At 50.3% G+C, this 26962-nt stretch overlaps 1 protein-coding gene across 8 annotated transcripts in view; it reads right to left on the bottom strand.

Annotated features, from left to right (window-relative positions):
• The window catches only part of LOC123326875 (BTG3 associated nuclear protein), an 83788-nt gene that overhangs the window by 53448 nt on the left and 3378 nt on the right, over positions 1-26962 (bottom strand). For 4 of the 8 annotated variants that reach the window (XM_044922029.1, XM_044922030.1, XM_044922031.1 and 1 more), the window contains exons 2-5: positions 24123-24214; positions 22851-23050; positions 5794-5910; positions 3976-4151 (exon numbers count right to left, since the gene is read on the bottom strand). In XM_044922029.1, coding sequence (XP_044777964.1) covers positions 3976-4151; positions 5794-5910; positions 22851-23050; positions 24123-24214 — 585 coding nt within the window. The remainder of the gene's footprint in view (positions 1-3975; positions 4152-5793; positions 5911-22850; positions 23051-24122; positions 24215-26962) is intronic. The other 4 variants (XM_044922033.1, XM_044922034.1, XM_044922035.1 and 1 more) reach the window with 1 other exon arrangement.

Below are 26962 nucleotides of genomic sequence, written 5' to 3'. Positions count from 1 at the left end.
ACATCCCACAGAAACCACGTGAGCCCACCACCGACCGGGGGCAAGGCCACTGACTCAGGCCGGGCCGCCCTCCTTAGCGCGAGTCATCACGACCTCAACCGTGACTACAGCAAGAGGCCAAGGACATCCTCCTTGGGAAGCACGGGGCACAGACAGGGTGTCCGTCATCCGTGTCACACGCTGCCCCTTCCAGAACCCCATACCCGGCATCGCCTCGCAGACCGTCTCCCCTGACCTGTCATGTTCTTCCATCAGCCTGTCTTCATCAACTTGGTTTTTACTGGGCACTAACCTGTCTGTAACCCCACTCTTTTCAGGAGCCCATTTATGATCACCAATAAAATGCTTTTTAATGATATGACAACATGAAGAATTTATGTTAGGGACGCCTGGGTGGCCCAGTCAGTGAAGCGTCTGCCTTCAGCTCAGGTCGTGATCCCAGGGTCCTGGGATGGAGCCCTGCATCGGGCTCCCTGCTCAGCGGGGAGTGTGCTTGAGATTCTCTCTCCCTCTGCCCCTCCCCTCCCCCCACCACGTGCCCACTTGCTCTCTCTTGAAAAAAATTAAAAAATAAAGATATGGTGCCTTGCAGTAAATAATGGGACTCCAAACTGATATACACCAACACATCAATTCATGCAAACCATTTGGAATTCTTAAGAAATACCACTTTGAAACCTGTGGTTTTTAAAACTGCAGACACTTAAATACTTTTCTAAGAGCAATCTGTCTCCTCACAGCTCTGGGCCGTTATCAGGAACTCAGCAACTCCACGCAACGCCGAGCCCACAGCCCTGTAGAGGTCTGCATGTTAACAGAGCCTCTCTAATATGAACTAGCTGACCAGACAGTCTCTCCAGCTGAGCCCGTCATGGGGAGGCCATGGCAGGGAAGGTGCTCACCCATCTCAGAGAAGGTTTTAACACGAGACGCCGCTACAGGTCGATGGTAAACCTGATACAGACACACTGATGGTGAGCTTTCTCCCCAGCACGTCCATACGTGGCAGCCACTTCAGGAGGACCCCATCCGCCTCCGTGCCCTCGGGCGCCAACCACGGTCAGAAGTCAGACTGCTGGGGGAGCCCCTCCCGGGGCAGAGTCAGCAGAAAGCACACATCCATCACAGCATGCTTTCTCCTAATGCAACGGTCAAGCAGGATGGTCCTCAATTATGATCTCTTCTTCAAAGTAAAGTAAAATTCAGTAACAGAAAAATTTCTCTAGTTTGCCCCAATCCTTTTTTTTAAGGTTTTATTTATTTATTTGAGAGAGAGAGAGAGAGAGAGCACATGAGCAGGGGCAGAGGGAGAGGGAGACGCAGGCTACCCACTGAGCAGGGAGCCCGACGTGGGGCTCAATCCCAGGACCCCGGGACCATGACCTAAGCCACCCACGTTCTGCACATTTGTCCCAATCCTAACAACAGGTACTGTCCATCAGTCATGTCCAACGGACACAATCCCCTAGAGAGTAATGCTTCCCACAAAGTGTGTCGGCTCGTCAAGAACTCAAACTCAGATAAAAAGAAAATCTGTATTTTTTCTCCCAGATATTATAAGCTCGAAGTTTGATCTCTTTTTCTGTGTTCATTTAGCAGCATTCTGCAGTTTCCCCAAATGAAATATTTTTCACATTAATCACATCAAAGACACTTAAAAAGATGAAACATTTTGTTTTTAAGATAACCCGAGAAACTCCCAGAATCATCCAGTACTGAGCTCCTCAGTGGGTGCAGTTTAAACCAAACAAACATCAGGCCTTAAGTGGCTGGCCAGACCCGCTGGATATCGACCCAGAATCCACGGGGACAGACAGAGCAATCAGTTCTCTGCAATCGCTGCAAGCACCATCTCTACCATGGACGTTAAATACCCAATAGCTGGGACTGGGGCATCCCTCTCGTCCTCAAATTTAATGTGTAAAAAAATGAAGCGATTCCACTCCCGGGTGCCTACCAAGAGGAACGAAAACACAGGTTCTCACCAACCCCTGGACAGGCACGATCATCACAGTGAGAAACTGGAAGCACCCCAAGTGTCCACCAACAGAGGAACATGGTCCATCCACACGATGGAGCAGGACCCGGCGATGGAAGGGGTGAAGGGCTGGCACTCTCTCCACGCCCCCCCATGCGGGAAGTGCCTGCAACAGGTCATTCCAGAGACGGAAAGTGGATCAGTGGTTCCCAGGGACAATGGGCAGTGACTCTGGTGGGGCTTCTTTCCAGGGTGACAGAATGTTCTAGAATCAGACCAGATGACGTCTACACAACTGTGCGAACATACTGAACACCACTGAACGGTATGCTTTACAATGGTCAACCTTAGGGTATTTAAATTAGATCTCAGTTTTAAAGAAAGGCTGTGCCTAAGCTCTGTTTCTCTCCCCGCTCCTGCTCTGCTGTCCCCATTCTAGCAAATTATGTCAGACGTGAGCAAAACTTTGAGAAAAACACTGTTTTCCATGTTTCAGATATGGTAACTGGTCTAACAGGAAAATCTTTGCTCAGTAAATCTACATCATTGTCTTTAGGAATCTAAACAGCTCTTTTAGTAAAAATCAACAACTCAGACCCAAAACCAGAAAACCTTAGAAGTTTACTAGAAAACGAAACCCAGGCTTTCGAAGTCAGTACCACAGCACTGAACACCTCTGTCCCCCCTCCTCCCGACGCTGTAGAAAGCCACGTGGGAAGCCTAAGTTGGCCCGTAAAGGCAGGACAAAGGTGCCAGGCACGTGAGGCCGGCTGTGTGGAGCAGGGCCAGTTGAGAGCAGACATCAGACCCTGGCAGGAGACGCAGGGGGACGGGAAGCCAGGTATGGGTGAAACAGCCTCACGTCCAAGCACGGCCAAGCGGCTCCCTCTGCCTCTCGGGGGAGGCGAAACAATCCCCCCTGAGCACCTACGTCTGGCCCTTGGCAGAGACGTGGAGACACCCCTGGCCGAAGGCGGTGACCGGCTACCGGCTATGAGAGCACAACAGTCTGTCGTCAGAAGGCCTCCGGAATATGACTGACGTGCATGGACGTGGAAGGTCCCCGTGCCGCAGGGGAGGAAAGCTCCGGAAATCACACAGTGCCTACGTTCACACAGAAAAAGCCTGCAGGATTGACAGAGATCTCTGGACATGAAATGCCATGTTGTTCTCACTTTCTTCTATCACTTTTTAAAAACAGTAAATGGGGGTGCCTGGGTGGCTCAGTCATTAAGCGTCTGCCTTTGGCTCAGGTCATGGTCTCAGGGTCCTGGGATCGAGCCCTGACATCGGGCTCCCTGCTCTGCGGGAAGCCTGCTTCTCCCTCTCCCACTCCCCCTGCTTGTGTTCCCTCTCTCGCTGCGTCTCTCTCTGTCAAATAAATAAATAAAACCTTGGGGAAAAAAAAAAGTCTTTAAAAAATAAAATAAAAATAAAAACAGTAAACATCTGCAGATCTTCCTCAACTTAGGATGGGGTTATGTCCCAAGAAACCTATCATAGCTTGAAAAATGTTCAGTCAAAAATTCATTTAATACCCCTAACCTACCAAGCATCTCACATGAGCCCGGCCCACCCTAGACGTGCTCAGAACATCCACGTTAGCCTACAGTTGGGCAAAATCACCTCACACAAGAAACACCGTGTGAGACAGCTCACGGAACGTACTGAATCCTGCGCTGAAAGCGACAAACAGGACGGCTGTGCGGGGGCTGCAGCTAGGTGGTTGGGGTGGCGGCTGCTGGGAGCCCTGCCCCCCATCGTGAGGATCAGACTGCACACCACCAGCCCCGGGACGAGATCCAAATTCAAAATTCGAAGCACGTTTCGACCGAGCATGGATCACTTAGGCACCACTGCGGAAGTTGACAAACCATGAAGTTGAACCATCAGAAGGCGGGGACCGTCTCGCTTTCCTAAGAAGTAGAAAAACAAGACAAAACACAAAACGGTACCTACTGCCATTCAGGCAAAGGAAAGAAGCTTTGCAGGCGCACCTTCCGAGTTGAGGGTGATGAGGGTGACGTTGTTGCCAATGTTCTGACTTCCTGACTGTCCACAGTTGGAAACGGAGTCGCTGGCCTCGGACCCGCTCTCCCCGTCCTCGTTGTGGCTGTCCTCTTGACCCGGCACCTTCACCACAATGGTGTTCTGCCGTCGCCCGGGCACCGCGCTGAGCGGGAGACAAAAACACCAGCCAATGTTGTGAGAGCACCACGACGGACACGCAGAGACTAGCGCTGAGGCACTGCCATGTTCTTCTCTCTCCTTCATTTATCAGAGAAGCTAACTGTGCCCGGAGCGGCAGCTCACAAGGCTGCCCACACAGCTCTCTCTACTAAGATTGACAGCAACTGAACAGCCCGAAAGTCTGGGGTTGAAAGAAACCGTATGAAATTGAGAAATTTACAAACATGTTTATATCGCAAAAGAAGTAAAATCACAACCCACTGGGACTCAAGGCCTAGAACGCAGCTCTCTGATCACAGAGGTGATCCTGCAAACTTGTGGACATTTGAGTAACTTCCGAGGCTATGTCACAGGAAAGACCGGATTAAGAGGAAGTGGGAAGCGAGCCTGGAGACTCCCACTGATCCCATCCAGTCCACACTGTTAGACCTTCTGGAAGCGAGTCAGCTTTGTCAATGGCAGTTATCACTCCTAACTCTTCCCGCCGACAAAAAACACTGAAGTGGGTCTAAAAAGCCAGCCAAGAATTTCCTGGGGGATGTTCTCACCACTCTAAGGGATCCTGACGTGGAGCAGTAAGACCCTGCCAGAGAAACAACACACAAGCCACCAGCTCCAAAAAGGGCTCAAAACATCTGTGTGTATTACCTGGAGACATGCTACCTGGGACTTCCACGGCCCTCTCAACATCCCTTCACAGGGCCTGGTAGGCATGGGGAAAGGGGAAGAAACGCACTTTCCCTGTTTACAGAGACAAAACGCGCTTCCAACCCCGGCCGTGCCGCGGGGAGGGGGCTCCACCTTCTGAACTTGATTCCACAGCAGCCTGCCCAAGCTGACCTCGCTCCTGAATGCTCAGAGTCTGACACTGACCTCCAGCCGAGCCCTGCCTCGCCTCCACGGGCCAGATCTCCTCAGACAGCCTCTCCCCCCACACCTGACGCAGCAGGCCGTGCGCGAGGCACAGCGGGCCCCCTCAAGACCGGGCTAGGACAATAAAGGAGACAGGACACAGCTGGGGGAGGAACGCTCTGCAGAAAGGACTCAGAGAAAAGGCAAAACAGAACTACTCTGTGGACACACTGAAGGAAACAAGAGGCCAGAGAGCCCGCTCCCGCACGTTCCCAGGAAAAGCTGAGCCCAGACCGCCGGGCAGGGCCGCCTGCAGCGGACCTCACCATCACACGCTGCCTTTATGCTCTCCTATTTCTGACCAAGGTTACATTTACCGTGTCTCCAAAGAAAAAGGTGGGAGAAAAACACCACCACCTTGAAATGCCCTCATCACTCAGCAAAGTTAAAAACGCCTGTCTGTTGACTTGACATGCTGCTACAGAGACAGACAGACGTGAGTATGGGGTGGTCAGGGAGGAGGACACGAGCCCCAGTGGCTACTGTGACAAGCTCCAGCTGTCTCCCCCTAAAGCACGTGGGCACCGGAAGTTCCAAGTGCCTCTCCCCTTGACGTGTCACCTTCTCCAGTTAGCACGTCGGGACGCGGGCCTGCAGCGCCGCTCGGCCCTCCCCTACCACAAACAACTGCGGGCAACGTTGACTGGTCCTCGAGGGGACTCATCACGGTGGCAGTGGTAGTGAAAGGTGGGGTTGGTGTTGTGGCTACTGACTTGCTAATGATATTTTCCAGGGAATCCGGTGCCCTGCTGCTCAAGGGGTCGTCCATCTTGGCTACAATGGCGTTCTGCCGATCATTGTTGAGTATTACTGTAGTCTGGGGGACGACGCTAGGGAACAAAAGAATCACAAAGAAAAAGAAGACCTTAAAACAACAACATTCATTTTAAGAGTACATAAGAGTAATTTAATACAGTCCGCTCCCCATGACCCGCACTAAGGAAGGGGAGGTGGCCCCAAGCAGAAGTCACGTGTAAAGTTAATTGACAGTTTACACTGGGCAAAGAATAAACCGGAGGTGTTTTTGTTTCTTTCTTTTTTTCTTTTTAGGAGAGAGTTTACCTTTCCTCACTGCTGGTATTCTCAGCTGAGTTGAGGTAGGAATGTTTACACCTTTACCCAGAAAGGAGCGAGAGGTCATGGGGTGTTACGCAGTTAGTAAGGTTTCTGAAGTCCTATGTCTGCATGAAACACAGCTTCATATTTGTACTCATTCCATCCCAAAGAATTCCTACATGGCAAATCGAGGCTTTCATAAGCACCGTACTTGTCAACAGCATTCCACAAGGTTGGCTCTGGAAGGAAAGGGGCAAAACCACACAACGCGTACCACCTGCGGCTTCTACCAGGGGAGTGCAGGAACCACAAGAAAGGGCCTCGGCTCTTCGCTTTGAAGGCAAAGGATCATACAACAGACAGAGCCCCTACCCGCCCTGGGCAGGTGGCACCCTGCCTGGGGACCCTCCGACAGGGGACCCTCCGAGAGGCAGCCCGTGTGCTTCAACAAGCAGCAGCCGACAGCTTATGTCAGGGCACGTGCTCCCAGACTGCGCGGTCACTCAGCGTCTGGCCGCTGGTGCCGTGGTCCCGGCAAGTCTGTGCACGCTTTGCAGGAGGTGGCAGCGGAGCACCGGAAATGCACGGTAGAACTGCCCACAAAGAGGTCATTCTTGAGTTTCACAACTCGGGGGGGCGGGTAGGGAGGAGCGGGACAGTGCTTTCATGTGAGAAGACTTCACGTCACCAAAAGACGGAGGAAGATGTAGCCCGGTGTCACCACTGTAAAAGGCCCCCTCCCAAAATCAGGGGCACAAACAGCGCCGTTACGTGCCCAAGGAACTCACAGGACCACGAGGCGTTTTTCCAAAATAAAAGCATAATCAACGGCATTTCATTCAAAAGCATTATTTTTTTCAGTGATTCTACTTGTTCTTTGTTGACACCTAAAGTAAGCCGGCAAATCCTCACAGCCTACCCCTAGGGCAGGCGTCATAGGAACCCAGGTCGTGACCCTCGACTTGGGACCATGGGCACACGCAGGCTTTCAAGATTTCAGCTTCTCTCGCATCCAGAACAGGAGATTAATGGTTCCTATGCACTTGCTCTTTCCCTGAAGCATATTCCGTGGAGCCCTGCTCTCCCGCAGGATCCCACACACGTGCCTCTCCAGCCCTCTCCTTCCATGAGCAACTAACTAGGACGACTCGGGGGCTAACAACAGTTCCCGAGTGGGAATCCACCATGGGCGGCAGCATATGAAAGGTTCTCAGAAGTCCTGAAGGGAACAGATTAAAATTTATTCAGGCACCATCTGGCAAAGCTGTTTGACTAAATAGACCTTTTCCCCCTAACAGTTCTTGTTAAGGGCAAGGAAATAATGTTCTGCAGCAACCAGCTTCAAGGTAAATGAGTAGCCCTCGGGGTCCCCCATGGCGTCCAGGAGGTCCCTGGACGCGGACAGCTCTCCGCAACGCCATGTCCAAATCCTCACCTCGCAGAATGTACTCTTTCCTAAAAAGGTTTCACTTTGAGAGAGCACCCTGGTCAATGTGTTTACTCCCTCTCACAAAGCCTTTTCCCACCTTAAAATAAAACGAGCTGTCCCTGCAACTACAGAGACAGGCGCCGTCCATCCGGGACGGAAGCCCCCCAGGAGAGCACGGGGCCCCTCGGAGACAGCAGGCTGCATGCGAGAAAGCCCATGCCTCTGCTGCTCACCGAAACACCCCAGGGCGCTACCAGCTTACTGGTGCTGCTTCCAACAAAACTGACAGACCAACTCGGTACCTTTTCAGCCCAGAGATCATCAAAAACCATCATTGACGAGAGCTTACAAAGACCTTAGACACAACCTGAGGAGCTGAGAGGCACCTCTCCTCCCACGTAGTTATTTATGTGAACCCAGTTTCTCAGCACTTACAACTTTAAAAACTACCACTGGAAGTAGGACCAAGGCTGAACCTTGTCTCACTTTAAGTGCTAATTCATAATCATCTGCGGATTCAAGAATTAACCAAAACTAAAGCCCCATCCATCTCAAGAATGCATTCTTAAGACTGGATTATTAAGAATTAGTTACAGGAGTAACACACATATGCTGTTTTGTTCAACTGTGTACTAATAACTGTCACGAGAACTGAATCCAAAACACCCTTTTTAATGCTTGGGGCCTCATGGCTACAGGAAATACATTTTTCAGCTTCAGTTTCTCTCTCTGTTCCTGTTACACAGAAGCAGGTCACAGCCGGTGGACACGGCAAACTTCAGGGAACTTTCAAAAAGCAGAGGAATAAGATGAAATTCAACCGTGGAAAGCTCATTCGTGGGTGCTTGTACAGACAATGGTATTCAGATTATAAAGCAAACACCCGAGAAAGCGATGAATCAACGTTCTAATATGCCAGAAACCACACCCTTTCGACTAATGCAATGCATTTATATCAACCTCAAACTGTATAAGAGACTATTTCATTTTTCAAAAAGTAAGGAACATCTATATCACACTAATAAGATTGAAATGGTCTAGGGTTAATATGGGAAAATTGCCACAATAATATAAGTGTCTTGCCTAGGCTGAATTACACTCTCCAGTTATTCAATCACACTGATCTACATGTGCTATGAAGCGATTCTGCAGATGTGATTAAAAGTCCTAACTGGCGGACCTTAAGTTAACCAAAAGGGAGATTATCCTGGGTGGGCCTGGCCTGATCAGGTGAGGGGTGGAGGTTTTCTTCCTGGTCTTGGACATGCCAGGGGGCTCCTGCTAGCTGATCCTGATCTCCGCCTCCTCCTGCCGACCTGCCCTAGACTTCAATGTGCTTGGCTGCCCCCACAACTGTGTGAGCCAGCTCCAGTACAAATCCTTAGAGGGTCTACTGTCCCTCGCTCGCTCTGCCGTGCCTCCTCCCCCCCTCGTTCTCTCTCACGCACACACACTACTGGTTCTGCTTTCAGACAATTACAGAAGTAATAAAAGTACTATACACAGTCCCATGTCCCCGGTGGTGACATCCTATAAAGCCTGCGGTATAGTATGGAAAGCGGAACACTTCCGTGAATGAGACGACAGTCCTTACTCGGATTTCACGGGCTCCGCATGCACTGCTGTCGGGGGGGTCGGGGGGGGGGGCCGGGCGGATCAACCCCATGCGCAAACCCATGTCCCCGCGCCACCACTGCTGAGGAGCAGCCTCGTGCTGCCCCTTCAGACATGGCCACCCTCCCAGCTCATCCCTGTCCCCCAGCAACCGCTAACCTGCTCTCCACCAATATGGTTCTTACACTTGGGCAACGTTAGAGACGTGATGACCTTGGAGACTGGCTTTCTGGGCTCGGCGGAATCCCCGAGGTCAGTCCCCTCTGGGTCACTGCTGAGGACATTCCCACGGCACAGGGGGACTCGCAGGTGTGGGTAATTACAAACAACGCTGCCACGGACATTCATGTGGAGCTTGTGAACATATGTTTTCATTTCTCTGGGCTAAATGCCCAAGAACGGGACTGCTGGGCCATATGGTACGTCCATGTGTAGCCTTACACACTCCTGCCAGACTCTTCCAGAGCGGCTGCCCCATTCTCCATCCCCACCAGCAGCACAGGAGAGGTGCAGTTTCTCCACATCCTCACCAGCGCCCGGTGGTGGTGCTGTTTCTATGTCGCCATTCTGACCGACGTGGAGTGGCCCTCGCCGTGGTCTGGACTTGCCTTACCCTGATGACTAATGATCTTGTGCTCATTCGCCATCCATATCTCCCCTTGGGCAACATCTCTATTTGTGTTTCCTACCCACTTGCTAGCGGGGCTGCTTTTCTGCAGGTGAGCGCACTCTCCGTCACAGTCGGGCGTACGCTGTGCGAGCCTCCCCACCCGCCTGCAGCCTGTCCCTCCATCGTCCCCACGGGTTTCTCGAGGAGCCTAAGTTCATCATTTTCGTCATGTCCAACTCATCACTATTTTCACAGGCGCTGCTTTCGGTATCGAGTCTAAGAGGTCTGAGCCAGGCCTTAGGTCTCAAAGATTTTCTCCTACAGCTTCATCTGCAGGTCTCACGGCTTTACACTGAAATCTGTCCTCCACAGGAAATTAATTTCTCTTCCAGGGATGACATGACCCCAGGCTCCGTCCTCTCATTCTGCCTGCAGATGTCCCGGTGCCCTGGCTCCCTGTGTTAAAAGGATGTCCTTCCCCCTCTGACTGGTCTTTGCACCCCTGTCAAAGCTCAGCAGGCCTATTGCTAGGCTCTCTGTTATGTTCCACTCATCAATTTCTCTCTCCCTCCCTCATTTTGTTTTCTAAAAGTTATGTGCTCGATTAATTCTTTAGCAACCTTAAATCAGTTTCTGTACCCTTACCTCTATGTCTGTCGCTTTGCTTTTTAAGTTCCTATTAAATAAAAACCAAAATACTGGGGCGCCTGGGCGGCTCAGTCGGCTAAACGTCTTTTCTCCTGCTTCTCCCTCTACCTCTCTCTCTCTCTCTCTCATGAATAAATAAATAAATAAAATCTTAAAAAATAAATAAATAAAAGATTTTATTTGTTTGAGAGAGAGACAGAGATAGTGAGAGAGCACACAAGCAGGGATGAGAGAGAGGGAAGCAAACTTCCTGCTGAGCAGGGAGCCCAACATAGGACTCCATCCCAGGACCCTGAGATCATGACCCGAGCCAAAGGCAGACACTTTGACCAACTGAGCCACCCAGGTGCCCCTAAATAAATAAAATCTTAAAAAAAAAAAAAATTAAGGAAAAGGGGAAAAACTGGGCTCACAGACTGTCCTGTTTCAATTCTAAGATTATGCTAATTACCCAAGTTGGATACGCTTACCTCAAAATGGTATCATTCAGAAATAAAAGATACCCTGTGAAGTGGCCCAGTGACCTGTGACCAGGGGGCAAAAGGGCCACTCGCGCCTGTGGACAGTGACTGAGTGCAAGGCCCCCGGCGACTACCCCAGGGGCAGTCACAGTAGGCAGCACCACCCCCAGGGCCCCATGTGGAAGGACACCCTCACTCCTTGAAGCGTGAGGGGGCACCACAGTGCCTTCCCCATGGAGACTGGCTGATAAAGTCACCTGCCCAAGGCCATAGGGGCCAAGTGAGACTGGAGCCCAGAGCCCTCCAATGACATCCTAACCAAAACCAACGAAGCAATAGTTCACAACCCACTACTTTTTCAACATCAGAATTCCCTGGGGAATCTAGGACCACCCCCAGAGAGCCCAAGGGTTTTGTTTTTTTTAACCATTTTCCCAGGAATTCTGCCGGGTGCCCCTGCTTTCCAACAACAACAACAAAATCACACACACACTCAACCCTGTGTGAGAGGCACAGGTCTGCCCCGTTCGCTGTCTCCCCACAGCACTCATCTAGTCCATGGCTCACTGACTGCAGCTTAGCCTGTTAACATGGCAATCCCTTGCACAGGATCTCTTTGTGCATTTACTACCCAGGTGAATGCCCAGTACACAAGCCTGCGTGTCCAACACATGCATGAATTCAACAATAAGCCTCATGACTGAGGTCAGTCCTCTGGCTCTTGCCTCTAGATTCCTTGGTCTCAAGCTGCTGGTCCACACGCTCAAAGAAAACAGACCAAGAATCAAGAGCCAGAACACAAATCTAACAAGATGACACCCAAACGACAGCCCAGGGTGCTGTCATCCACTAAGGGTGACCTGTAATTCTGTGGGGTGAGGAGCCCAGCACAAGCCACGAGGCGTGGCTGATGTTAGACCCTCGGTGAACAAGAAGCCTTACTATGATTAATCTTTTCAACCTCACAGGGCTGTTGAGGATCAAAGAACACCACGTGCTTATATGCATGACCTCACGGACAGTAATCCTCATGTACTACTTCATTCCCCTTGTCCCGAGGAGACTGGTGCTTGGAAAGGGTAAGAACGTGCCCTGGGTCTCCCCACTCACGGGTGACAGAGCCCGTATTCAAAACCAAGTGCCTTTCATGCTCTTAGCCTCTTGTGAGTCAAGACCAGAAATGATCCAATGCCAATTACGGCTACCACTTATCCGTTCAGTGTTGGGTGTTTTAATTGTTTTATTTTGATGGATTTAAAACAAAACATCTTCACTTTTCAGCTTTCAGAGGTATCACGCAAACATCTTCCAAGCCATACTTAAAAAGTGGCCTTCAAGGTCTCTTCAGTTTCAGGAAATTGCTTTGTGACCGTGTTAGAATTACCTGTACCAGAATTTAAAACATTTACATTTCTGTCCCCTTTGCTCCTCAGTCACATAAAACAGGACTATCATTTGAATGTATGCCAAGGGGCTCTGTCGAAATCTATGCAAAAAAATTAACAAACCACAAAAATACAAGACCTAAAAAAAGTCTTCTCGAAAAATGTAGGATTTAAATTATTTTTCACAAGTTGGTGTTTTCCGCTTTTTATTACAAAAGGAAAACAGAGAAGCTGGTTTGGGCCAGAGAGCTTGAGGACCCACACCATGGTGGATGCAGGTGGGGACACCGGGAGGAGGAGGGGCAGGGGCGCCTGGAAAAAGGCAGGCCAACACCGGAGAGGAGCTCGGCATGTGGCGTGCAGACAGCCCAGCGAGAAACACATGCAGACCTCGGGCAAAGAGAAGACAAAATTACATCAAGTCAGCTGGACCCAGAGTTTTCAACAGTTATCCAGAAGAGCTTGATGTCAGATTTGCATCAGCTTAGAGAACTTGACAGAAACTCTAACTCTGAATTAGCTCAAGCCTCATACAGATTTCAGGGGCATATAACTGGATCCTGAATGGACACGTGCACACGGAGACACACAAAACTCAGGCTGTGTCCTAACAAAGAGAACCCCCTCAACAAGGATGGCAAGAGAGTTTCATGTTTGGAGCCCAGCTCCATCCAACGGAAACAGCACGCTGATTCAGGTTTGCAGCTATTGCGAGCTCAGAGGGGACGCGCTGCCATCAGCTAGCCCATCTGCCACAGAAATGGTGGGGTGGGGAGCGGACCTCCAACCCACCCCAAGAATTTCAGTGCACTGGGGTTACCCCAGGAGAACACCTCTTAAGCTCCCTTGCAGAATGGGGCGCCCCCGGAAGGCCAGGTTTATATGAGCAGCGTGGGTGGTCCTTCCTTGTTTCCAGATCCTAGGGACCAAGGAGAACATCCACCAGCACCAACTGCATTCACGCCACACTAACGTTCACCCAGGAAATAAGAAGCCAACTGCCAGCAAGTCTCATTAATCATCAACAGTGACAGGCCTATGGATGTTCGCTGAACCAACAACCATGGCTGGGGTGATGCAGATACCTGTCCTCAAACCACTGCAAGACAGAGAAGAAAGGCCACAACCATGGTCTGTGCTAAAACCTCCCCTTACGTGGGCAGGTGCTAAGAACATGACCATCCTAGGAGAAATGAACCTTCCAAAGACAAGTTTAAGTAACTTAAAAAGACCAAAGGAAACTCGTCTGAACATTGCTTCCCCAAAGAAGTCCTAAGTGCTCAGTGATGAGAGCCCTGCTCTGGGCATCGAAGAAACGCCCACCCCACCCCCACCCCGCCCTGCCAGAGTGTTCCCAGTCTGTCATCTGTACCAAGCCGAGCCTGACGGCAGGGACCTTGCCGTCAAGGGTGAAGCAAGCCCACAACTTCACACAACACTGGCTCATTTACAGTCCCTCCCTGCATGAGGCAGGCAGCCCAGGCAGGGCTTCTATTCACACAGTGATGCCCAGCTCTCTGTTTTGTGGCTGGGGGAGGAGCAGTCCTGCCAAAACATTTGAAAAATATCTGGAAACATTTCTGCCTCAGTCCCACCCACAGTGAAGTCTCACTGCACCCTATTCTGCTGACAGCTGATCCTTTTGCAAATTCAAAGTAACTTCATAAAGTACAATTGGGTAAATCTGATATAATACAAATTTTCTAAAGAAAAAAATCTCAATTAATGAAAGAGAGCTAGCAAAAATCTCAAATAATTCCACTTTCTCCTTGTAAGAAAACACATTTGCAGATGCTTCTGAAACCCCACAGACATGCGTTCCCTGAACACGTCCATTCTCCAGCAGCTTTCACGGCTGTCCTCCTGAAGAGCACACAGGAACCTGCGGCATCATGAAATACACCGAGTGCAGCGCACTGCTCACCAATCTCAGACTTCAGTGAGAGCACAAAGGGGCGGGGGGGGCTGGTAGCAGGGGAACAACCCTTCGTTACACAGTAAAACCAAACAACCCGAGGTCCTCCAGTCCAAGACAGAGGGGGCTAGTGTCCACCATGAACCCCTGCCTTCTCCGCACAGGGTGCCCTGGGAGCCACGACGCAGCCAGGCTCCAATCCCAGGTCCTCTTGGAAGCAAACAGAGCCCTGGACAAGTGCTCAGGCTGGGATGTAAACAGGAGAGAGGCCATGTTTTTAGAAACAGAATGCACCAGCCTGCGAATGTCAACCCACAGGGTCAGAGAATTCTTTATCGCAGCGGCTCATGCCCCCAACAAATACACCAAGCATTCAAATGAAACCCTCACTGAAATTTTGTTTTACAGGGCTCAGTTGTATTCCCTATAGGCTAGAGTCATAAAAACCAGGATCCAAAAAAACACTCTCAGGGATAAGAATAAATTAGCACTAAAATTTTATTTCCAAAAAAAGAAAATTATCTACAATATCTAATGAGATGAGCAAAACACAGTATAAAACCAACTCCCCCAAAATAACCAAGTGCCACAGAGAAATGGGGATAATTTAATGCAACAAGCTTCAACCACTAGCTGCTTAAGAGAGAAGATTCTGGAGCAGACAGGCTCTGGAGGGGTCGGGTTCTAACCCTGCACCCCCCCCCCCAAGAGAACAAAGCCCTCTGAATGCACGCTAACCCCTAAATCAGAAGAGTGCATGAGCTGGGAATGCATATTCTTGCTGCTGCTTCACAAGGAGCTACAGAAATGACCACCAAGGAAAAACTGAACGACATGGGGACCCCGGGTGGAGCAGGTGCTCTGTCACTGCGCGGGGGAGCACGGGGCTGCAGGTGACTCCACAGCGGGGACACACGACACCCAGACCCTGGTCTCTACAGCCATCTTCCAACAAAGGAGCAATGACGGACCCTAGCACTGGTGCAGGGGGCATCCTGCAGAGAGGGGGTGTCTGAGAATCTAAGGACAAAGGAGCCACCTGAGAGCACTCCCAGTGGCCAAAGCTGGAACATCTGAGCAACAAAATAAAGGGGTATTGGATTCTAACCCAAAGTACAAAATAAATATCCACGAGTCCACACTGATATAAATAAGTGGTTGACTAAATCAATAAAGGGGGAAGAGACAAGTTTCCCGTGCAGGAGAATAACAATATATCCAGGAGGTGGAGCATGACTCCCCACTCTTTGAGTCGGGGCTGAGCTCAGTGAGGTCCTTCCCAAGAGCACAGGATGGGAGGCGGCAGGGGGTGGAACTCGCCAGTGGAGAAATCTGACAATCTAACCTCAGCCCGGTGACCCAAGGCAACACCAACAGAGAGAAGTCCGGCGACGGTACGTACCCTGGATAAGATGGAACGAAAGTGGCACTTCACCTCTGCGGTCTGCCTCTTGAAATCCCACAATCCCAGTCTAATCATAAGAAAAGCATCAGATGAATCTCAAGTGAGGGATACCTGACCAGCACTCCTCAAAAAGTTATAAAAACAAGGGAAGTCTGTGAGACTGTCACAGACAGGAGGAGCCCAAGGAGACATAGCAACTCAATGTCCTGTGGGCCTACAGACAACACGAGGACACTATGAAAAGTAACATACTAGTAAATTCCAGAATTTAGAAGGAAAAAAAAAAAAATCCCTCAAGAATACAAATTAACACTGACTCAAGAAGTTCCACGTTTATTAAAGAAATTGAATTCATAATCCACTGGCAAATCAGATCAAATATTTAGGGGAAAAAATGAAACTAATCCTATAGAAACATTTTCAGGAGCGCCCAGCCCAGGTGGTTCAGCCGGCTGAGCGTCTGACTCTTGGTTTTGGCTCAAGTCGTGATCTCAGGGTCATGAGATCGAGCCCCTTGTCGGGCTCCTCACTGGGCGTGAGCCTGCTTGGGATTCTCTCTCTTTCCCTCTCCCTCTGCCCCTCCCACCACTGATGGCAACGAAGACAGTTCAAGAAAGAAAACAACAAACTAACATCCCCTATGAAGAGAGATGCAAAAACCCTTAACCACATATTAGCAAATCAATCCAAAAATACGTAAAAAGGGTAGTAACACTATGATCATTAGGCTTATTATGAAAGAAATGCAGCGTAACTCACTGTAACAACACAATCAAGAAAAACCACATGATAGGAGATACATAAAGAGCACATAAAAATTCAATGCCCGCTCATAATTTAAAAATCCCATGAAATCAGGAATAGGATTTCTTCAACCCAATAAAGAGCAAAAGATTTAGAGCTAACACCACACTTAATGGTGAAAGACTGGATGCTTTCACTCAGAGATCAGAAATAAGGTAAAAATACAAAAAGTCACCCTAAAATGGGAGAGCCTAGCCACCAAGGCAAAGTAAGAAATGGCAGAGAAATTTGATGAGAAATAAAACGCTCTTTATGTAAAAAAAATATATATATATATATATGACTACATACACTTCACTTTCTTTTAAACTCTGCACAAAAGCTACTAAAACAAGTGAATTTAGAAATGATGCAGGATAAAGGTCAGTAAACAAAAACCTACTCTATGTCTACACACTATCAGTGAACAAATGGAAATTAGAATTTAAAACACAATACCATTAATAATAGCATCTAAAAATACGGCATACTTAGAGAAAAATTTAACAAAATAGGAGAAAGAGCTACACACTGAAAACTAGAAATTAAAAACCTGCGTAAGGGAGAAGACTCCATGGTGTTAAGATGGTAACTCTGTCCAAATGGATCCACAGATCCCAACCAATGAGTTACCAGAGTTACTCCAACGCTAGAGAAGTACTCCAGATTATAAGAATGGGCATGATCTTTGCAAACATCTGGCTACACGTTTATTATCTGCTTTGGTTATCAGATTATATCTGAGTCATCAGATTATGTTCATGATTCCCCAAATCGTAGGTGCATAAGCTACAGGTTTTCCTTGGCTAGTATTCAGCCATGTACAGGGTATCATGATTAGGTCACTAAAAGTGGGCAGCTGGGCAAGGTAGTGTAGATCAGGCACGAAGAGAAATCCTACGTCTACAAAAGTCAGTGGAAACATCAAAAACTCAAAATCTGTACATGAGTCTGTCATGGCTGAGACCAAACCATTTCTTCATGATTCAAACAGCCCTCTCTGGAGTTTGTCACATTCCAAAGCCTCCAAAATGCTACACTCCTGACTGAAAAGGTCAGTGGCCCCGAGTGAGCGGCTCTGAACACTGACCGGCGTCCACCACCAACACTAGCGAGCGCTCCAAGGCTGCAAAGAGAGATGCTCAGAAGGGGTCCTCTCTCTATCCAGAAGCCACAGGGCTCAAAGAACAGCCTTTCCACAAATATCCATCAAGCTTTAAAACAAAAGGCCCTGTGGGAAACAAAACAAAGACTCTGCAACCGTAGTAGAGGGAATTTAAGTAATTTGTTGATCAAATATGTCAGCTCTCTGCGGGTAAATAATCAGCTTACGGGAAACTAAAACAATTTTCCTCCTCTGTATGTCTTGTATGACAGCTCTCTGAAGGAAAAGATGATTTTGAAAAGAAATCACTTTTTTATGTCTGAGTATTATAAAGACGCCACTGATTTACCACAATTGTTTTAAAATCGTAGAAACACACTAAAACTCTAAAAAAAAACCAAAAAAACTTTTAAGCTTTTAAAAATAAAAATCTGTTGGGCACCTGGGTGGCTCAGTTGGTTAAGCGACTGCCTTCAGATCAGGTCATGATCCCAGGGTCCTGGGATCGAGTCCCATGTCGGGCTCCCGGCTCAGCGGGGAGCCTGCTTCTCCCTCTGACCCTCTCCTCTCTCATGCTGTTTCTCTCTCGCTCACTCTCTAATAAATAAATAAATAAATAAATAAATAATAAAAAAATAAAAATCTGTTGTAGGGCAATTATACCTCAATAAAAATAAACCATTTGTGCATAAAAAAATAAAAACATATTGCTTTTAAAAGTAAGAAACACAAGCATTTTTTTAATTAGTACATCCTGTTAATAAAAACAAACACGGAACACCCGGGTCTGAGTTGCTCTCTGACTCACCTAGGAGTCCGGCCCTATAAGACCCCACCGCACAGGGCGCCTGGGTGGCTCAGTTGCTTAAGCGTCTGCCTTCAGCTCAGGTCATGATCTTGGGATCCTAGGACCGAGTCCTGAATTGGGCTCCTTGCTCGGTGAGGAGTCTGCTTCTCCCTCTGTGCTCTCCATCTCTCTCTCTCTCTCTCTCTCTGTCTCTCTCTAATAAATAAAATGTTAAAAAATAAATAAATAAAAGACCCCGCCGCACAAGCAGGTCCTCTGTCCCCTGATCTGGGCACTGCTCTGCTCGGGCGCAGTCCAGCCTTCCAGCGGCCATCCATGAGGGCAGCGCCGTGCTCAGCGGTGTCCTGCTCACTGGGCCCTCTTCAAAGAGCTCTGTGTCTAGCTTCAAAGAAGTGCCGAAGAGGAATTTCTACGCTGACCTATGTAAGTGTCCCTGTCCGTACACCTGATCCCTCCCGTCCGAGTTACCCAACAGAGGCCCCTGGGAGGACGAGCCTACGGTACAGGGACTGCCTCGGCTCATCACGGGGGGCTCCAGCCACCTGCCACTTCCACCACCCGCGGGAAAGCAGCTTCAGAGGTAAAGCCTAAGTTGCTACACCCAGAATCACAATTAAGCAAAATCCAAATTTACAGTGCACTTTCAAGGAAGAGAATCACCTACCTGCAGCAATTCCAGTCTGTTTTCCTTTTCCCCAAGGAGAACACCATCATGGTATGAAACCCCTCCAAAGACCCTCGCAAACATTTTTATCACAATGATTAGGCGTTAGCATCACAGGTAAAGATTTTCTTTCTCCACTGCTTTTTCTTGAATTTATTTAGAAAATCTCATTCAGGTATAGAATCTGAAAAATCTGGGTGCTAAATGCCAGCTGAGGTTGGCAGCCTTCTGCTGCCTTCCACACTCCGGGGAGTACAGAGAACGAGTAAAGAACTGTCAGAGCTAAGAGCGTGGGCTAATCTGGGCTAGCTGTTATTAGAAATAACCAACAGGTGAGTGAAATCTCAGAGCACAGAGGGACTGAGCTCTGCTCTGCGGGTTCAGGGCTGGCTCTGGGCCACAGGCAGCCTCTCCAAATGCAAGGGCGAGTGGTTTGAGGGGATGGTTTCTCACTCACCACCCAGAATCCTCGTTAACCGAAAAGACCTTTACGGTGCCTCCGTCTGTCTGGCCCAGTTACACTCAGACCTCCCCACAAAATCATCCACAACAAATGCAAATGGGCCTAAGGAATCTTAAGTTCTTCTCAAAACCGTATGGTTTGCATGTAAAATAATCCAGAACTTATATACTTCTAACTTTTATCTTAAATACCTGAGGCCCAAAATAAATAATTGGTAAAAGTACTTTGTTACTCAGAATGTGAACCAATTTTTAATTTGTTTTGGAGACTTTCCCTTTTCTATGTTCCACTCACTGCCCACACTACATACATAAAATTTTCAATTACTTATGTGTTTACAAATTAGTAACTTTCTAATTAAACCATACATTTTTTTCACTGATATACTGGGATTAAATTCCTATCTTTTACTTCTCCTGAGAATTTCGTGTTAGTGGTTTTCAACTGTTGTCTTATTTCTTTAAAAATCATTGTATAGGAGCCCCTGGGTGGCTCAGTTGGTTAAGCGTCTGTCTTCGGCTCAGGTCATGTTCCCAGGGTCCTGGGATCGAGTCCCACGTCAGGCTCCCCGCTCAGCAGGGAACCTGCTTCTCCCTCTCCCTCTCCCTCTGCCTCTTCCCCTGTTGTGCTCTGTCTCTGTCTCTGATAAATAAATAAAATCTTTAAAAAGAAAAAATCATTTGTATACATACTATTTAAAACCATGCCTAGGAGAGAATAGAGAAAGGACCGTCCCTTTTATTACCCTTTCGTCGGTTTCCGTACGTAATGGTTTTATTAACAATATTAACAAACCTTGTGCCGAGATGCAGTAAATGCATTCTGTAATGGTTTCCTTTTACATCACCAGTACAATTCTTTAAAGCCAGAAAACCTAGCCAATTTGGATGGACTAGGTTATACACCTGAGTCAATATCAGAAAACTTTCTTTTCACTCTACCACTTGTTAATACACATGGAGGAAACCATAGCAGGTCTAAATCATAGCTGGCAGCAGGGAGCATGGTAGGATTTCTGCCCAGGGAAGTGCTGATGGGGTCTCCCCACTAGGCCTGCAACCCCAAAAATGCTGAAGCACCTCCATCATCAGACAACCCAAAACCCGGAGGAACATGGCACACCGGTCTGGGGGCACAAGTCCAGAAGAAGCAGAGCCACCCCCCCCCCCCCCCCCCCCCCCATTGTTAAAACTTTGGGAGATGCCAACGGAGCCCTAAGGCAGGCCTAGGTCACCTTCATCTTGTCCTGGTTTTCGAGATGAGGACAGTTAATACACCTATGTGACCTGGCCCAGGTCAGCCCGCGGCTTCAGACCATGGCAGTCTGTGCCATGCAGAGGCCCGTGCTCCCAAGAATACGCCCTGCTCTGGACACAGGAGGAATCCCAAAACAAGCTGCTCACAAGGTGCACTCTTCAGACCTCCAACTTATCGCTGACCCCACCGGGACCGTAGGATCCGAATCAACGGTAGGATCCGAATGGATACTCCCCCGACTCACAAAGGTCAGCTCTTCCAAACACAGGTAAGAAAGTGACAAAATGAGGACCATCCTCCGCACAAGCCAGCTTCTGGCTTATGAGCTGGAAGCAGCATGTCCTTCTTTCTCTTCTTACTCCTCAGAGCAGCAGTTCCCAGTGGAGACTCTGGGGGGTGGCGGTGGGCAGGGGGGGCTCTGAAATCCAGTGGGGTACACTGAGTCATCATACTCACGAGACACCACTGAGATTTAGTGCGTAGGGCCAAGAAGACGAAGACATCTTCAGTTCCCGAGATGGTCTCATCTAACAAAAAGTCTTGCTGCGCAAACTTCAAATGTCCCAGGCACTCGCTCGTATGAGGAAAAACGTGATTCTAACAACTTTCTGAGCCTAAAATCTTACTCTGCTCTACGTTTATACACGAAATATTTTTGGGTGGTTTTACTCTAACAAATCTCCCAGGAATTCAACTACTGTTCAAGTCTAGAAAAAATTACATTTTGCTTTTTGCTTGAAACTACACCAAGAATTGCTCATCACTTGGTCAGATTCCATGACGACTGGCATCTGAGTTCCCAGTGTGCATGGACTAGCGCACAGCGCTCCCGGTCACCAGGACTCGACGGACGAGGTTTGGGCATCTGGCCTGCTCATTGCCTCCTTGTGTATTTCACCCAACCACTTACAAGCCCAACCACACGTCATTTATTATACCTTCTACCCTTTTATTTCTCCTCACATCACAACTAACATTATACTCATTTTTCCAAGATAAACTGTATTTTCTCAATGTTACATTATAGGGTAAGTAGGCATCACAGAAAAAGGATTCTGAACCAAAGGCGCTGGTTCTGATGGGGTGAGTGTCCCTGCCTGCAGGGCGCATGCTCAGCCACGGTCTGCTGGGGAAAAGACAGGCTGGATCTATCAGGACACATACAAACACGGGCCAGAGGCCTGTCTCAGAGCAACACCACGGACTACCCCCCCCCCCCACTCAGGGACAGAAGTCAGGTGTGAGGCCACACAGCATGCCGAACACATGGGCACACTGTGGACTCAGTCACTGGGGGCTCTATTAATCGCACCCACACAGCAGGGGTCATCCACAGCATCCCACACAAACCAGGACAGGGGCCATCTTCAAAGGGAAGCACCCCCAAAGCACACCAGGAGCCCCTCTGCAATCCCACACTCCCTGGCAAGTCCACCAAGCCGTCCCGTGCTCCTGTCTCCGGGCACATGGACAGGGCAGAGCCCAGCAGACACTGGCAGCAAGGCCCCCAGCAAACATGCTCCATGCTCTCATCAACTACGAAGACAAATCCCGCCACCACCACAGACTGGATGTCTTTGGAGCCAGCTGTGGGAAAAGATAAAGATGGCAAGACTGATGGACACGGGTGCCCCGAGCCTGAGCTTTAGCTCATCTCAGGAGCTCCAGCATCTCACAGGGCACCGAGGACGAACACACATGAACAGGCCAAACACTGTGACACACCTGTCCCATCTAAGTAAATCCTTTATCAAGTTTCAACTCAAACAGTACATGAACTACCACACACATCACTAACATTAGACTCTAAATATTAAAAAAAAAAAGACACAATAAAAACTACTGATATGAAGGGAAAATCTGGGACACTCAAGTAAAATGGAGAAACCCTACCTATGTGTGCACACAGGCCAGACAGAACCGAGAAAAAGGAAAGAAAGGCACATCTTCGAAGACCTGACGGCTCTGTTCCAGAGAGAAGATGTGTCAGTGTGGCTTCTGTCCGACAGAAACCGTGGGGATGACTTCCAGGCGCTTGGGCTGGGCGTCGTCACGCGTGAGGCCTGCGGCTAACTAAACCAGAGCCACCGAGCTGTGTGCAAGGCGACTCGAGCAGCCAGGCCAGGAGCCTGGGGCGCAGGCGGCCCACCCTCCACTGGGTTCTTACCATCGCACTTTGTTGCACGTCTGGGTTGCGCCAAGAGGGGAGCCCGCCACCATGGGGACTTGGATGGGGCTGTGCTGCTTGTTGGTGACCAGGTCCAGTTTTTCTTCTAACGATTTGCAAGTAGCCTCCAGGGCCTGCAGCTTGGCTTCAATGCTATCCAACCGTAAGCAGATTGTCTGGTTAATGGAGTACAGGAATGACTGCAAGTGGAAAAAAGAAAACAGCTCAGAAGGGTTGCCGTGACTGCAGGGGACAGCCGCAAGGACCCTGCTCAGGATTCCCTAATTCCAACTGTGTCTACTCCCAACAGAACAGTCCCTGCACCTGGGCTCCTTTGTTTCTGCTGGAAGCACGTGCGGAGACCAGACTGCAGCCCGCTGTCCCCGCGTGTGAGCCCGGTCCGTAGCAGAAAACACTGCAGCAGTGTGCAGGGTGCTGCTCTGGGCACCGGTCTGGCACACACACTAGCAGGCCAGTCCAGCCAGCCGGGGAGGCGGCACACCGGGGACGCACAGCCAAGGGCTTGTGCACGGCAAGCCTGCCACCCAGTGGCCAGCAGGGCGCCTCCGGCTGCGACAGTGCGGGCTCCGGTCTCCAGCACCCGCCGCCCTCCCCTGCAACGAGCCCAGCCTGGGCCAGGAGCGCCCCGTGCTTCCCGCAACCATCCCCTGGGGCCCGAGCCACCGCAGCACACCCGCACCTGCGCCCATGAGCACCCGCACTGGTTCCCACAGCCGGGCCGCAGCCCGGGCAATGTTTAGCAATGGGGAATTTGCCTGTCCTCTCCTCTCCCGCCCGCGAGTTGGGGGGTGGGGCAGAGCGGGCACAGGGCGCAGGGACCAGGGCACAGGGAGCGCGGCTGCGCGGTGCACGTGTAGCCCACTGAGCTTCTCAAGAACTGACGGGCTTGTCTAACGGCGGGCCCACTGCGTGGGGCAGCCACACGGTGATCACCGCCGCCCCGCCCCGACAAGACTCCTCACCACGCAGCTGCAGGCGCAGGGATGGCCGCCTCCACCTCCTCCTCGAGGGCCGGACTGGAAGGCAGCGCGCGAGGGACCGGCTCTGGGCTCCCGGGTCCACGCACACGCAGCGGGCCCGCAGAGGCCATGCGCCCTGGGTCACCGCGGAGATCCAGCCGCAGGGAGCAGCGAGCAAGGCTGCGTGGGGAGCCCCTCCCGGGCAGGGGATCCCCTCCGTGGGGCCCCGGGGACGGTGCAGGGATGTGGGCAGCCCCAGCAGGAACGGCAGGAGGCGCAGGGAGGCGCTCACCTTGATGGAGGGGTCCTGGCAGTTGATCTCCAGGCGCTGGCGCTTCAGGGCCGGCTCGTCGTCGTCCGCCACCACATGGTTCTCCAGCACGACTGCAAACCGACGCAGACACAGCGGGCGTAAGCGCAGTGGCCGCTGCCGCCCAGCCTCCGCACGAACAGCGTCCGTCTGTCGTAGCTCTCGCAAACCCAAGACCCCGCACACCGGAGCCACACGCCGCGCCCCGAGGGCTCGGTGCAGCTCCCCCACCTGACTTCCAGCTTCACAAAATCCAAGACCAGTAAGGACTTCCCTGCAAGTTAAAGGCCTGTCGGTTGGCTACCTCATTTGGAAATCAAAGCCCTGTGTACATAAGCCGCCTTCCTACGCACAGACGGGACACGGGCACATGGAGGGCCTCCCTGCCCACAGTGCTTCTGCACACAGCAGCTGCCCAGTGCATGCCGCCCAGCACCGCTGCAGGGGGCCAGCGGCTCCACCCCACAGGCAGCGCCCCCCCTTCCCTCCATCCCAAGTGCACTACAAACACAGCACTAAAGAGAAACAAACACTGGGCGCCTGGATGGCTCAGTTGGTTGAGCGACTGCCTTTGGCTCAGGTCATGATCCTGGAGTCCCGGGATCGAGTCCCGCATCGGGCTCCCTGCTCGGCAGGGAGTCTGCTTCTCCCTCTGACCCTCCTCCCTCTCATGCTCTCTGTCTCTCGTTCTCTCTCTCTCTCAAATAAATAAATAAAATCTTTTTTTTTTTTAAAAAAAGAACATTTTCAGGGGCGCCTGGGTGGCTCAGTCGGTTAAGCGACTGCCTTCGGCTCAGGTCATGATCCTGGAGTCCCGGGATCGAGTCCCGCATCGGGCTCCCTGCTCGGCGGGGAGTCTGCTTCTCCCTCTGACCCTCCCCCCTCTCATGTACTCTCTCTCATTCTCGCTCTCTCAAATAAATAAATAAAATCTTTTAAAAAAAAAGAGAGAGAGAAACAAACACCAGAACCATCCACAATCACAATCCTGAGCCACACTTCTCTCCATCCCTGAGCCTTGGCCCCAGGCCTAGTCAACCTCAAAACATCTACAAACTTGCAACGGTACAGAGTTTCAGATTCAGCATTTGTCTTCACGTCATACCATGAAGACCCTTCCATTTCACTGCAGGATGTTCCCTCGTCCTCTCCGTGCCCGGAGTCACCAGCATTCCCTGCCCAGTGTAGTTCTCCTCCTCCTTCCTGCACGGCCACATGTGGACGCGGGCGTAACACAGAGATGCCCTCCTGCTCCGTGGCTTCACCTTACTTTCTAATGTGAAGCCGTCTGGGAATCTGTTCCACAGAAGGAGTGCTAGGATGTGAGAACACACGGGTGTACACATAGAACACAAACCGTACAGTGGTGTGTGTGCGCACAGAAGCACGCCTGCCACAGCCCCGGTGAGAACAGACGTGAGTGCGCATCTGTATCATCTATTTCATCTGTCCACCTTTCAGGTGCACCCCACTCTCCGGTCAGGCAGGACAGACTCACTGTGACAGGCCTCCTTGTCTGCCTTGTTCAGACAGCGTTGTCTGACCACGTCCCCGATCCTCTCCCCAACCCTCCCAGAACCGCCCACCGCCCAACCACCTCCACTCAGCGAAGCCGAGCCGCCTTCCCTGCAGTCCCACGCAGAGCTGGAACTCAAACCAGCTCACACGTGATACCAAGTGTGAACGCTTGGGGCTGGAGGACAGCTGGGGCACAGTGCCCATGCAGAGCAGAGACCTCCCCTGCCCCTTCCACACAAAGCTGTCCACACGTGTGGACAAAGCACAGCCTGCTGGCCTGTGATTCCTCATCTGCTAAGGGAGGGTTGGGGGGAAGCTAGGTGCCTGCCCCCACCTCCAGCAAAGCAAGCCACTTCGACAAGGAGTATAGACTGAGGTTCCAAATCACATCTCGATTTTTTAAGTTGTCAATGCCTTTAAGCCTGGACATACCAGATGATTCATCAAGAAACCAAAATGTAATGATAAATAGTCCTATGGCTCAAACACAAACCTTTCGTGGGTCCTAGGCAAGAGCTGTAAACTGATTTCCTAGACGTAAATTACCCAAAGCTGTACCTTGCAGAAACCAGCCAAGGGCCAACAGTACAAGAAGCATCCTGCTTACCAAAGGGCTTCGCATCGTGCCCTGTAGATCCTGTGCAGCAGGATTGCCTCAACCACCTCCACAGAAATGTGTGGGAATGAATTCTCACTTAATTAAGTAAAAAAAGGAAAAATCCGTGCCTAAAAGTGTTTGTGATTAGCAAAACACAGGTTCTCAAAACCTTAGTCTATTTACTCCTACTAGAAACTGGTGAATTGTACCAGGACCACGAGACAGAGAGCCTGGCAATCATTACTCTAATCCTTTTCATTTGCTGCATAGGAAGCAAGTCCAGTGAGGTTAAGTGACTTGTCCAGGGCCACAGAGCTCATTCCTGTAACTGGGAGAAGACGCCCTGCGGCAGCGAGAACTACCTCCAGGCTTTAAGCAAAGGGCAGCAAAGCAGCCACATAGAAGGAGGTGCGCCCACGGCCGACGACAGAGGTGAACCCACCAGCGCTCCAGCAACGAGTGGCTCTGGGCCAGGCAGCTGTCCTTTGCTACATTTGCACAAGTTGCCTGCATTGCTTTGTATAATTTTGCACATGTTAATCTTAGAATTAGATAAAAGAACTCAATGTTCATGTTAAAGCCATGACCATCAACTGGAAGGCCAGGCCTGATGAAGGCTGCCTCTATGTCCATGCCAGATGGCTTAAGTGAGTACAGCCATATGGGGAGGATGTGCAGATGCAGAGAGACCTAAACGTCAGAAAAA

The sequence above is a fragment of the Neomonachus schauinslandi genome, chromosome 16 (genome assembly GCF_002201575.2).
Source record: "Neomonachus schauinslandi chromosome 16, ASM220157v2, whole genome shotgun sequence".
Taxonomy (NCBI): domain Eukaryota; kingdom Metazoa; phylum Chordata; class Mammalia; order Carnivora; family Phocidae; genus Neomonachus; species Neomonachus schauinslandi.
The sequence above is the reverse complement of the archived record's forward strand: the minus strand, read 5'-3'. Positions and strand labels throughout refer to the sequence as shown.